At 37.9% G+C, this 14,104-nt stretch overlaps 1 protein-coding gene across 1 annotated transcript; it reads left to right on the top strand.

The window, feature by feature from the left end:
* Nucleotides 1-10,850: 10,850 nt before the first annotated feature.
* Nucleotides 10,851-13,813, top strand: LOC108134773 (protein odd-skipped). Its single transcript, XM_017255220.2, has 2 exons — nucleotides 10,851-11,316; nucleotides 11,898-13,813. Exons 1-2 carry the CDS (start codon nucleotides 11,244-11,246, stop codon nucleotides 13,007-13,009), a joined length of 1,185 nt encoding a protein of 394 aa, XP_017110709.1. The 5' UTR covers nucleotides 10,851-11,243; the 3' UTR covers nucleotides 13,010-13,813.
* Nucleotides 13,814-14,104: the final 291 nt, after the last annotated feature.

Genomic DNA, 14,104 nt, shown 5'->3' with positions numbered 1-14,104 from the left:
AGTGAAGGTGAGGCTGTAGCAGAAGGTTGTCCTTCTCCCGGCTACAGTATCTCATAGTTTGCGTATCTGTATCTGTATCTGTATCTGCGCCTTCACTTCCACGCGACGCGTTTTATGGCCTTTGTGCGCGCATTCGTGGAAACTTTCAATTGATTCGAAATTGCTGCAATATAAACGCAGTGCTGCCGATCGGATCGTAGGTAGGTCCAGCCCATAAAGCCATCTTTTTCGGCATGTCTATATAAATATATATAGTATAGTGTAGTATAGTATTCTTCAGGGACGAGTGCACAGAAAGTGTGGCGAAATGCCTGGCAATTTGTTTACGGCCCGGGGACAAAAGTCAGCCGAAGGTTGAGAAATCGAAGACCCAATGATGTTGCAATTATTGAACCTTCTGTATTTTCAAATTTCCATCATTAATAACACAGGCGGGGACCAAGGTGAAACATGGATGGTTTCATTTCGGTTCGTACACAGAGAAAAATAGCCATTAAATACACAAAAATATAGTATTTGTCCTTAGGAATTGCTAACCAAATACTCAAATTTTCCAAAGAGATAAAACGTTTGTTCAAAAATAACAAGATATTTTACAATTCAGAATACTACATTTTTAACAATTCAGAGCAGTTCTTTTCCAAGGAGCAAAATACATGAGAACAGATTTTGTACTGTTTTTATGTCATATATTTAACAACTAAATAAATAAAAAAAAACGAAAACAAAACGAAGAAACTTAAAGTATTTTCTCTATTTTAATTAAAATAGATCAATAAAATTACATGCAACAAATAAATAGTTTTAACAAAATAGAATCTATTAATGTATGCTGATTAATACACATGCTTATTTTTTTGTGTGTATCGGACGACTTGCTGTGACCATTAGCGAGTTTCGGCGGAATACGCGTGAATATATCTGCTGAGGCCGTGGGCTCTAACAAAAGCGCGACTCGAGCGCATCAATTGAAGGTGAGGGAGGGAAATTTCAGGAATGCCAGAGCGAAACGCCGCAGGTAACCCTCCTCCTTCAGCCATGGATCGATAAAGCCAACCGAGGAGACGAAAAGACGAAAACCCCTGGAACTGGAACCCCGCGACTCAACTTGAGCATTAACGGTCCCAGCGAGGAGCCGGTGCTAGCATAAAGATCACCCATAATTATTCATCTTGGGTGGGGTTTCATTTCGTTTCGTTCGGTGTCGTTGCTTACTTTTCGAAGACGAAGACGTGGAAAACTGAGGGAAACAGGGCAGGACAGGACAGGACATTCGCCTTGGGACCGCTCACTGTGTTTGTCAACGCAGATGCTAATCACAGCATTAGTCGCAGAGATTCCACTTGGCATTCGATATGCCAGTTTTCGAAACCGAAACCCAAAAACTCTGATAGTTGGGCTAACCTCGGTGTCCCAAGGTCACCTTCGTATAATTGCAATTGGATTTGGGATGGATTTCCAGCTCTTCGGATATAGTTGTCCCCGAGTATTTGGCAAACAGATAATTATTTGTAACTAGTTAGCAGCAGGAACTGCAGAATAACCTGCTGGATATGAGCTACAGGATCCAGGATATATGCGTGTGGTCCAAGGTGACGGAGCGGGCAGTCTGGGGTTAACCGTGAAATGAAGTTCGATTGCTTCGGTTTCACTTAATGTAGCGATTAGCAGGGGATTTACACAAGACACCAAAATTAAGACATTAAATTAAGGAGCAAACACCTCTAAAGGGTTAATTAAAGGTTCAAAGGTATTAGTTAAACTAAGAAATAAACACAAATTTTAAATATTAAACAAAATAAATATGCTAATAATTTAATTATTTATAAAATATAATTGTAAGACAAGCATAGAAGTATTATTATTAAGATTATTTAGCATTTGAATTATAAATTTATGTTAAAATGCAGTATGCTTAAATTTATACCCTAATTAATATATATATTTTATATAATAAAATTTTAAAAAGATAAATTTTTAAGGTTGGTAAGTATTTCTGTATACTTAAAATTGTGAATGAGTGCAAATAAAAATAAAAACAAAAATATTTTTATAATAGAATTATAGGGCATATTCTAAAGCTAAGTAGAATTTCCGATAAATTAATATGATTGCTTTAAATGGTTGTTAAGATGCGCTACACTTAAATTAACTATCCAATATAGCTCAGTTATAGTTTAATAAAAGTATGTTAAAGGCTTAATACAATTTAAATGAATTGATAATAACACCTTAATGGTTAATCAATTTTTTTGTAAACAGTAAAATGGAGAGACACACTCAAACTGCTAGTTTTCTGGTAAAGATACATTTTGTACTTAAGTTTTTTTTATGATCCCGACTGGCACTCCCGGGAATCGATGACTGCGATATCTGAAACTTCGATTTTAGTGCCATAGCTGTGTTGTGTAACAACCACAAGAGTACATAACATGGCTCCTTTCGCAGGCCTGTCAAAACGCAACCAAACAAAAAACTCGACTGATAAGAGGGTTTTAGGTTTTTTTTTTATTTTAAGGAGTGTGGTTCGGTAGTGGGTTAATGCCACATATAGCTGGAACTCCACGGGCAGCCACTTGAGTGGTGCAACTATTTACTACCGTGCTGGCATCGCCATCGGCATCGGCATCTCCAGATTCCCCGAACCGGGCATTAGCCTTAAGTAGTCGTAAAAATGCAACTGCAAAACTAGTCGGCTGGTCAAACACTCCCCCCAAAAATAACACACACTCTTGACATGCAAATGGAAATGCGATTATGGACCACACACGCCATAGTCCGAAGATTTGACCAATAAATATTGGAATACTTAGTTGGAAATGGAAGCACTTTTGCGCTGTGTGCCTGAAAGTCTCTGCCAGATGAATATTATGTCGACAATTAGTCTCGGGGAAAATGTAAACAAACTTTAGAAGTGGGGAGTGGGCAGTTTTCAGAAATTGAAATTCCGCGCATCGGGTTACGAACTGGAGATCTGCTTTCTCCGCTACAGATCACTGGGAATATGCTATATACTTTTGGTAGTTTATGGATAGCGCCGCACTGTAAACACTGCCCTAATAGCCGGATCGAAATAAAAACCGATATTGCATGTAATCGGAGCAAACAAACACTTGACACTCCCGCAAGTGGCGCTGAAGGATCGGGATCGCTACACTGATCAAAAAATGGAATATTCCATTTCATATTAGAAAAATCATAATACAAAACTTAGTGTATACAAAAATAGTCAAATGAAAAATTTTAAAAATATTTAAATATTTTAAATGATATAAATAACATTTTAAAATACATATACTGAAATTTAGGATCTTGAATTATAAGATATGTATTAATATCAATTCTAAAAATAATGAAATGAGACATTTAAAAAAAATTTAAAGATTTTAAAATACAAATTGCCGTTTTTCAAGTACGATTATGAACTTGGATTTAGTACGTTTATTTGCCAGTGCATTTTTTAAGATCCTGCATCTGGCATTGGAGTCCTGAACCTTGTTTTTTGTGGGTCGCACATGTTTTGCCATCATAAATCACGTAATGTCATGGGCCTGACCTTTCCATGTCGTTCTAAACGCATTTTCACACTTTTCGTCGCCCCGTAATTTGAATACTTTACGAGAGAGATCTTCACTGGAAATGATGGAAAAGCGAGAAGTGCGGCCCTTGGAGCATTATTAATTACACACTTGTCTTGGATTACATTGCCGATGATGTGGGGGCTAGATCAGTCACCATGATTATCTGTCAATGGGTGGTCATCACCCCAGATCCCCAGATCACCAGATCCCTAGATCAAAGGTCTGCCATTAATACTCCGCCCTTCATTAATACTCCACGTAATTAGACGTGGGTCGAATCGAAAGCGTGAGCACTCTCCCCAGGTGTTTTTTCTCTTTTGGGCTAATTGAAAAGATCGAACGAGCTGAATAGGCACCTCGAGTTAGCCCATTCATGCCATTTCAATTAGTCCTCCGCATTGGCACCCCAACTGATCCACAGTTGATCTCTGGCAATTCCATTATTAATTAATCAAAGCATCGTTTCGAAAGGAAGACAAAGTCAAGCTGTCTTTTAACCCTTGGTGGGCTTAAGGGAATTTCTAAATTTTATGCTTATGATGTAAATAAATAAATAAGGGGAATCTTAGCGGCAAAAGTTACTCCATTTTTTAATAATAAAGGTCCAAATTAATTGTATTTTCTAGGGTAATTCTATATTTTATGCTTATGTAGTAAACATAATAAATTAAAAGAAAAGGGAATCTTAGTATTTTAGGATATTCTGCTATTTTCTGTACTGGTCTACATTTAGTAGTGTTACCTACATTACATCTTTTTTTAATCACACAATATGTTAAAAAACATCACAATGTAATAAAATAAAAATGGATTATTTATTTTATAAAAAAAAGTACATGAAATCGCATAAAAATGTCAATACACATTTTCAATGTAAAAACTAACTTGTCTCTTGATATTTGTTCAAACTTTTCCATAAACAATTCCATGGGCAAAGGGCCACCAACAAAATCACTCAATCAAATCCCCCAATGGGTTAATTTCGGGCACGCATTTTGATTGGCGGTTGGCGGTTGGCGGCTTACTTTACTTTGGGGGCTGCCGACAGAGAGGCCATGAAAAGCCAAAGCCCAACCACCGAACCACCGTACCGCTGAACCACCGGATAAGTTAACCACCATCCGACGAGCCACGTCCGCCATATTGCTAAATCACAAACGCAAATAAAGCATAAAAGGAAAATAAATGGAAAAAAGAGGGAAACAGCCGGCGAAATATGAAAGTCGGCTGAATGTTTATGACAAGCGCGGCGGTTAAAATCAAAGTCGCTGGCTGCTCACCCGTCTCCCTCTTGCCCCATCTCTTTCGCTCCATCGTAAAGGTGTTGTCGCCCCTCGTGCCGTTTTTTTTTTTTTTTTTGGTTTTATTATTAGATTTCTACCAACTCATTCTGTTTTTGCGACATTTTCGAGGCCCTTATCACAATACACAGTACGGGGTTGGCTCCGTTTATTACCATACGGCAAACAGCAAACAGCCATGCAATCAAGTTGGGGATAGGAGATACCGATACGAATGCCAACCGGATCGATAAGAAACCCAGGGAACGAGGTGCTTTAAGGTAGCTGACAGCCCACAAAGCGCCGACATTGAAAGGGGAGGAGCCTCGGCTTGAGTCACCACTTGGGTGGCAAAAAGGTGGTCTAAAAAATACAGGAACCTAAAGGGAATCATAGCTTCAATATTTCTCTAGAATAAGAAATAAAACGATTATAGTAAATAAAAGTAGTGGTTTTTGTATTTTAAAACCATTGCTTCTTTTTGTAATGAAAAATCCAAATAAGTTAAATTTGTTTTTAATTTAATATATTTAATTAAAAGCGTTAGGCAAAAGAAAATTTATTTTAATCTACCATGTTATATTTTTCATTTCATTCTAAAAAAAACGTAAGTGCCAAATTTGAAGGTAGACAATTTTAACAGTTTATTAAAACTTATTAATTCCAATTTTTAGCTGATTTAATGAATTATTTAGATTTGTAAAGTTAATAGAACATAAATCTGAGATCAAAGATGTTTCAAAGCTAATTATAAAACAAGCAATGTGATTTTAAAAACCATTTAAAGATATTCATAAGGGAAACAGAACATATAATTTGGACTTCTTATATCACTTTTCCGACAATCATAGCCTGAACCCTTTTCCCTTTGCCAAGTTATCCCAGTCAGAGCCGTCAAAGGATTAATCTAATTATTTTGGCAAATACAGGGCAATCCTTTCGGGGAGTGGCCCACCCAAAACCGAGCTCAACCGTAAACCCTTTGGATTCGCTACAGGAATTGGCAAAGTCGCAGGTTTTTGTGTTGTGGGGGAGTTGCCTTGCGCAGCACTAATATGACCAGAGAAGTCAACTGCCCTCGGGATCAATCTAATTATTTTGCCAAATAAAGTGCAACCCTTCCCTGCGGACTAACCCTTCTTTCGATTCGCCATACCCAAACATACGTATAGAAGAGGCAAAAGTGGACAAGGCCACACAGAAACACATCGAAGGATGTTCACTAATCCTTGGGCTACTCCTTTTGTTGGCGAACTAGACTTCCAGGTAAGATGGTCGTGCGTGAGCTGAGGAATGCGAATATATATATTGAGATATTTCAACCTTTGGGAAGGAGTAAAAGTGCGTCGCGCCCACCGCAATGCGAAATACAATGGCCCCGAAGCCAAAGTCCAGTTCAGGGTAACGTTTAGGGTTAGAATGCCGATTCTGGGACCAGGAACCCTGTTTTATGACCCATACCCCTAGGCTACCTGGGCTGGTTCAACAACTACTACTACCCATCCACACCCCTTTAATTACGCTAGTAAAGGGTACACCCCTTTTTGCGTTCGAGCCGAATGTTTTGGTTTCTGGTCGAGCGAGGAAAAGTACTATATGCTATATGTCCTTGGTTTTACAATTCGCGGAGTCGCGGGCGTGACGCGTTTATGGTGTGTTTAGATACTTTTCGCAAGCAATTGAGATCGCAACAATGCCGCATGCACCCGTCTTTTAACAGCCTTGACTTCTGCTTACAATCCCGGATTTATATTGCCCATATACTATATATATATATATATATATGTATATATATTTACCTAATTATCATGCGAATTTCAAGGATTCTGGTGTGGAACAATTTTAGCGACTTTTTGGAGGCTGCATATTGGTTGATGTTGTTTTTGCCCAGTTCGCTGGAAGCATTTCCAATAAACTCTGAAATTGTTTTTTCCTTTACCTCATCGCATTTACAATATATACTTGGTCTGTTTTTCGCCATGAAATTGCAAATTGCTATTCGACAGAGCCTTGAACCGATGCTTTTGGCCCTCTTCCATCTTAACTTAATGCCTGGGAAAATTGTGCAGCATTTTAACCCTTCCCATCTGCAGGAAAATTATACAAAATTGTACCTAAAGATGATTTTTTATACGAGTATAAACCTATGGCATATTTAAATTTTATATATCCACAATCTTAGTGTAATCTTAGATGCCACATAAATATAGAAAGGATATTAAATTTTAAGTGACCAATACAAAACCAAATAAATAATTTTTTTTATAATTTAAAACCTAGTTAAAAACAAATTTAAATCAACTTTAAATGACCAATTAAAAAACCAAATATCTGTTATAAAAAAGTCTTCATTTCATTTATAAATACAAAGTTAAAATATTTTTTCTCTGCTTACAAATGGCATAAAAAATACTTCTCTAAAATGACAGCTTCTTCGAATGAAAACAAAGATCAAGGATAACTTATTTCGGTAGCTTCAGTAACTTCGATTCTCTGGAAAAAAATAATAGATTTCCCTACAAGTGAAGGTCATCGAATCAAGATTCCCAAAAAAATATGCCACTTTATTATCCACATTTTTTTCGCTGCTAACAAAAAGTGATTTTAGTGGAAAAGCGAAACCTCTGGCATATGGCCCACTAAAAAGTCATTTAACAATTATGGCCATTGACTGCGACTCGCTGACATTTCTGCTCTAAAAAATCTAATTTTATTCGTGGAAACACAAAAAAAAACACCATAAAATATGCATGGCCCAAAAAAAACAGCACAAAAATACAAAGAAAGCAGACCAAAAAAAAAAAAAAGTGAAGAAGATTGCTAAAAACCGGGTCAGAGCTCAGAGTACAAAGTCAAAAACCAAGGGTCTTCTGCGAAGTGTCTTAAGGCGTTTTTATGATGCCAAAGAAGCGACTAAGTAAGTTGTCATTTTCGGTTTATGATGATTTTGTGATTTTTTGCTCTCGTTGTTATATTTTTTACGCTCTACATTTTTGTATTTTAAAATACATTTTTTTTTCCACCGGCAGAGGTTTCCGATTCCGAAAACAATGGCAGGCTACTAATGTCGAGCAGGCCGAGAGTTTTATAGTTTTTTATGGCTTTATGGCCGTGCCAATGACTTCTTTATTGGTGCAGGTCCTTGGTCCTTCCCAAATTTCTTTATGGCCATCTTTCCTGCTTTCCTGCATCTTTAGGTTTCCGTTTCCTAGTTGTCCACATGCAAATACATGTGTTTCCCCTGCCAAAGAGCTAATCCTTTTGGCCATGTGTTGACAAAATACTAATACTGTTAGTGGATATAGCAGGAAGTCAGGCAGTGCGATGCCATATATCATGTGTGCTGGGAAATATTCGGCCCGGTCTTTCATGTGTCTCCACTCCAATCCACTCCGCTTGTGTTTATCTATTTATTTATTTATTTGCCTTTGTACACTTATGACATGATGTTAATTACCGCTCGCGACTCCAAAGGGAAAAGGGAAAAGGGTGGGCGGTGAGTTCGAGTCCGCCGCTTTGAAATGGAAAAGTTCGCCGCCTGTTTGTCAACTGTCAACTGTAAATAGCGGCGACAATTGCCAAACGCCGTGGTTTAACTTTAACTTAAAGGCTGAAAAAACCGTCGGCACATCCGATTTGGATGTTTAAACGGTTTTTCAAATCCCGCACGACACACGCACTCTGGGAAAATCCTGCAGGACCTATTGATTCAGCCTGTTTGATCTACGAATCTCTACCGCTTGGGAAAGTTTATGCTTAATTTTGGGTAAATATTTCCACTCAATTTAATCTCACCCAAAGTCAATCCTCCGAAAAGGACCGCTTGTGACGAAGTGTTTCGCAATGGGTTTCTTTCCAATCCCAAGTCTCAATCTCCTGGTAAAACCAATCAATGGGAATATTTCTTGTTTTGCCAAGTTAAAGGATTAGCCGCAGATCCATTGCGGAAATGCTTGGCCAGCAGAGTCGACAAGTCAAAGTCATGGGAATGTACTATACGGAGTTCGGAATTCGGAAGCAGGATAATGGGATTTATATTTCTCTGGTCTTGGGAAACTTATGAAATATATTTTATTGTGCGGAAAATCCAGGCAGAAAATGGGATTTTATTCGGAAAATATTCAATTTTGCATTAATGAGGAAAATCCATTATGAAAAAGTATATATTTTTAAAAGAATGGCGATGGAAAGGATAATTTCCTCGTCTATAAACACAAACATAAAAATAAGTGGGATTAAGCTTAAAGAATAGAAGCATTTTATAATGCAGTAAGTGCATATTTCCAAAACAAACTAACGTAGTATTTATTTATATTTGGAAAATGAATTAATAAATATTTTTTTTAACCGTTTTTAATTCCTTAATAACTGTAATTTTCTTTTCTGCTTCCAAGTAGTTTCTTTCAAATTACTTTAACAAAACTATTCATAAAGTACACCTGCTTGCCTCCATTCAATTACAGCTTATTAAATAATTATAGACGTGAGTAGCATGAAGCATTTCAAATGAGAACTCATTAAAGATGATTTGACAGGCCTGAGTCGCACTTCAGTTGTAAATGGTAAAAGTTCACTACAGTATACTACTGTTACAGGAAATCTAACAAAAACTTTTTAAAATATATCACTTCTTGCTTATTGTTTTATAGATATAAATAATCAATAAAAACCTTTTTATAATAAAAAATTCAATAATTAATCTAAAAAATGTAATACAACTCCTAAAACTCTTGATATTTGAAACTTTGAATTCTATGTAGTCTTACGCTAATATTAAACTTATCTTTTCACCACAATATTTAATTGACAAAAGCTTAAAATAGTTTAATATATAGTTAATAGTTTTCTCTGCAAATTTAATAAATAAATTTCCCAAAATATTACATTAAATCAAAGTTAATACATCTATCTTTTTAATTTACTGCCCCATTAATAGTTTTCCAACTAATTTAAAAAAACCATTTCAAAAATCAATCAATAGTTTTCTCTGCAAATTTAATAAATAAATTTCCCAAAATATTACATTAAATCAAAGTTAATACATCTATCTTTTTAATTTACTGCCCCATTATTAGTTTTCCAACTAATTTAATAAACGAATTCCGTAAAATAATAAATATAATAAAAGTCAGTTCAAAATACAAACTATCTATGTAATTTACTGAACAAATGACATTACCAATATCCTCCTAATTTGCTGTAAAATATGTCCATCATATCCTGCCCGGAAACCCTTTTTGAAAACCAATCAATTTCCGCTTCAAACAGCCTTTCCAGCCACCCGCTCAAAACTTTTATCGCCAGCGCTTTGAAGCGGCTAATTAAATTCCAGATTAAAGTGTGAGCCAAACAAAAAAAAAACTGATTTGTGTTGCAAATTAAAATTTAAGTGAAAACGAATCAGGCACAAACGGGGACAATAGATTACAATATCCTGGGGCGCAGACAGCAGGACATTGAAAAGGGGCAGGGGAAATGGAGGTGGAAAGGACATGGCAGGACACCCAAAAGCAGGACCTTCGTGCAGCTGTCTTTGATGGCACATGCGCCTGAAAATGGGATGATGCGGGCTGCTTTTGGAGCGATGGCTGCCTGCCACCAACAGCAGAAGCAGCAGCAGCAGCAGCACCACCAGCAGCAGCAGCAACAGCAGAAGTTGCTACAGCAGCAGCAGCAACTACGGCAGCAACATCGGCAGCAGCAGCAGCAACACCAACAATATCGCAGGCTTGCGACCGTCAGGCCAACGGTTTCCGCTTGTTTACTGCTCCGAGACTCACATCCACACATCTACACATCCGCACATCGGCACATCCATGAGATACAGATACGGCGGAGGGCCAATCCGAAAGCAGCAGGTAGGCGTGGACGTATCTACCATTTCCAAATAACTTCAACCCCTGTTGGTCGGTCGTGCTACAGCTCGTCACCCTCCTCCGCACTTCTCTGCCAGTTCAAAAACGGGTCGAATCGAAGGCAGTTGCAGTCAGTTATTAACGAGCGCTACTCCCAACAGCAACACCGCTCAGCAACGGCAGCAATATCGCAGCCACAGCAGCAACACAAGTCACTCAAAGGCAAAACAGAGATAGGAATACACAGCACAATACAACACAACACAACACACACACACTCCACTCACTTCGATTTTCATCCGTTTGAGTCGGAGAGCGGCAAACGGCCAACGAATTCAGTTTGTGTCGAGACGTTGTCGGTGGCACGTCGCATCTGAAAGAACGCTCATCTGGCAGATACAACTATACATAGAGATACGCAAAGTGCTAGACCAAAGTGAACCGTGTGCAGTTGCCCAAGAACTACAAAACAACTACATATAAACTATATACCAAATAATTCAACAAAGGCCAAAAAAGACTGTATAATGTCTTCCACATCGGACTCGCCCATCAGCAACATAACCGTGGATGACGAGCTCAACTTAAGCAGAGAACAAGGTGCGTTTTCAAACAACAAAAAATGAGTTGAAAGTTGGAAAATACCGACGGCTAAATGGATTACTAGCTTTGTATAAAAAAAAGGGAATTAAATAACATTTTCTGGCTTCCTTTATATTTCATATTTTGAATTTATTAAATTCCGGCTTGCAAATAAATTTTAAAATGATTTTTATTCAGGATTTTAAAGAGTTATAAATCAGTTTTAAAACACAAGAGCCTAACTTTTTGACTTAAATTATTTAAAACATTTATTAATATTTTCTGGTTTACAAAAATATTTTAAGGTATTAATTGATAAAGATTTTAAAGAGTTAACACAAACATTTCTTAGTCAAATCAGCCTTAATTTTGAGTTTACATTTTCTAAAATATTTGTTCTTAAAAGAAAATGAAGTTATTTATAAGTCCCAGTTTTCAATAGAATTTTCAAATTATTTGTCACAATGATTTTTGAATATAATTAAATCAATTCTTAGCCATTTAGCCTGAAATGTACTTTTAAATTTGTCTAAAATTGATCTCAAATTTATCTTAACCCAAAACTAACCATATATCTTCCTTTCTCTACCCTTTTTTAGACTTTGCTGAAGAGGATTTCATAGTGATCAAGGAGGAGCGTGAGACGAGTCTCTCCCCCATGTTGACGCCCCCGCACACGCCCACCGAGGAGCCCCTGCGGCGGGTGCATCCGGCGATCAGTGAGGAGGCGGTGGCCACTCAATTGCACATGCGACACATGGCCCACTACCAGCAACAGCAGCAGCAACAACAGCAGCAGCAGCAGCATCAGCAGCAGCAACATCGCCTGTGGTTGCAGATGCAACAGCAACATGCTGCTCCCCAGCAATATCCAGTTTATCCCCCCGCCACCGCCGATCCCGTGGCAGTGCATCAGCAATTGATGAACCACTGGATACGCAATGCAGCCATTTACCACCAGCAGCAACAACAGCAACAGCAGCAGCAACATCACCATCATGGTCATCATGCTCATCCCCATCATCCACATGCGCATCCCCATCATGTGCGTCCCTATCCCGCTGGCCTGCATAGTTTGGTTGTGGGTCGCCACTTTGCACCCATTCCCACGATGAAATTGGCTGGTGCTAGTGGTGCGCCCGGTGGTGTGGCCACCGGCAGCAGTCGCCCAAAGAAGCAGTTCATTTGCAAGTACTGCAACAGGCAGTTCACCAAGTCCTACAATCTGTTGATCCACGAAAGAACCCACACGGATGAGCGGCCCTATTCCTGCGACATTTGCGGCAAGGCCTTCAGGCGACAGGATCATCTGAGGGACCATCGCTACATTCACTCCAAGGACAAGCCCTTCAAGTGCAGCGATTGCGGCAAGGGTTTCTGCCAGTCGAGAACTTTGGCCGTCCACAAGGTGACCCACTTGGAGGAGGGTCCGCACAAGTGTCCCATTTGCCAAAGGAGTTTCAATCAGCGGGCCAACCTGAAGAGTCATCTCCAGAGTCACAGTGAGCAGAGCAGCAAGGAAGTGATTGCTTCGCCAGCAACTTCCTCGCAGAAGCTGCCGCCAAACCAGGCATTGAGTTCGCCTCAACCTGAGAATTTGGCACAACATCTGCCCGTGCTGGATCTATCATCTTCATCCTCATCGTCTTCGAGCTCCGAGAAGCCCAAACGAATGCTGGGCTTCACCATCGATGAGATCATGAGCAGATAGATTGGCCCGCAAACAAACGTAAAACTGATTTCTGTTGGGAAATCCAAGAAGAGATTCAGAGCCGCCAGGCATGGGAAATGCCTGGAATGGAAAATCCAATCCTATGCTGGCCAAAGGTGTACAGTGGTTAACAAAAAACCTCGCCAGCAATTCGCAATTCGCAAACCCAGTGAGCAGAACAGAACAGAGTCATCCTCCATGCAATTGGTTTTTAAATAAAACCAAATAAATTGCATTCAACAAATGCCAAAGCCAAATAGCAGAGGAAAACTGATGAAAAATCTACTATAAAAGAAAAGTATTGCAAGCACAAAACAATTCCAAAACACACACACGCACACAATTGTAAACTATATACACTTAAATAAATACTATATATAATTATAACTTAAGTATATATTATTATTGTACCTTATAGTCGTAGTAGCCCATTCAGTTTGTACAGTTTTATGGAGTAAAAGTAAACCAAATGTTATGTTACAATAGTTGAAATCAAGCAAAACCTCAAACCCATTTTGGTTATTGAAAGACTGTTTTAAATATTATATTTAAATTTAAATTTATTTGAATAAATCAATCGAAGTGGATTGTGTAATGTTAAAACCAGCGAGTGTCATGATTACTTACTGTTTAGATTAAACAACTTAATTGTCGCTTTAGCAAATGACTAAGCACAAAGATACAACGATCTCATTGTCGTCTATACCTATAGTCTGTATATAGATATGCCTAAAATATTCGCATTGATATGAAGCTATCACAAAAAATACTTAAATATAAACGGAAAGTAATTTTCAAATGAAATTTTCTAACGACTTTTTATTAAAGCGGGGGAATTTGTGTTTCTTGGTATTTGATAAAGAAATTTTTGCCTGGATTTATCATAAAGTTCTAGGCGCACGTTGAAATTCTAACTGATTAAATAATCTCTAAAGTGTAATACAAAAAATTTCTTGAAATATATTTGAGTCATGATTTTTTAATAACATTTAAAACTGATAAAAGTTACCTTTAAATTTTCGACTTATAAGTATTTTAAGTTTTCAGAGTGATTTTGATCTGATTTTAATCACTACAAAATCATTTTAAACTGTG

This window comes from Drosophila elegans, unplaced genomic scaffold, assembly GCF_018152505.1.
Source record: "Drosophila elegans isolate 14027-0461.03 unplaced genomic scaffold, ASM1815250v1 contig_814, whole genome shotgun sequence".
NCBI classification, from domain to species: domain Eukaryota; kingdom Metazoa; phylum Arthropoda; class Insecta; order Diptera; family Drosophilidae; genus Drosophila; species Drosophila elegans.
The sequence above is the reverse complement of the archived record's forward strand: the minus strand, read 5'-3'. Positions and strand labels throughout refer to the sequence as shown.

Coding starts and splice junctions, on each gene's coding strand:
- LOC108134773 (XM_017255220.2), top strand. CDS start 11,244: ATGTCTTCCACATCGGACTCGCCCATCAGCAACATAACCGTGGATGAC. Junction 11,317..11,897: donor CAACTTAAGCAGAGAACAAG/GTGCGTTTTCAA, acceptor ACCCTTTTTTAG/ACTTTGCTGAAGAGGATTTC.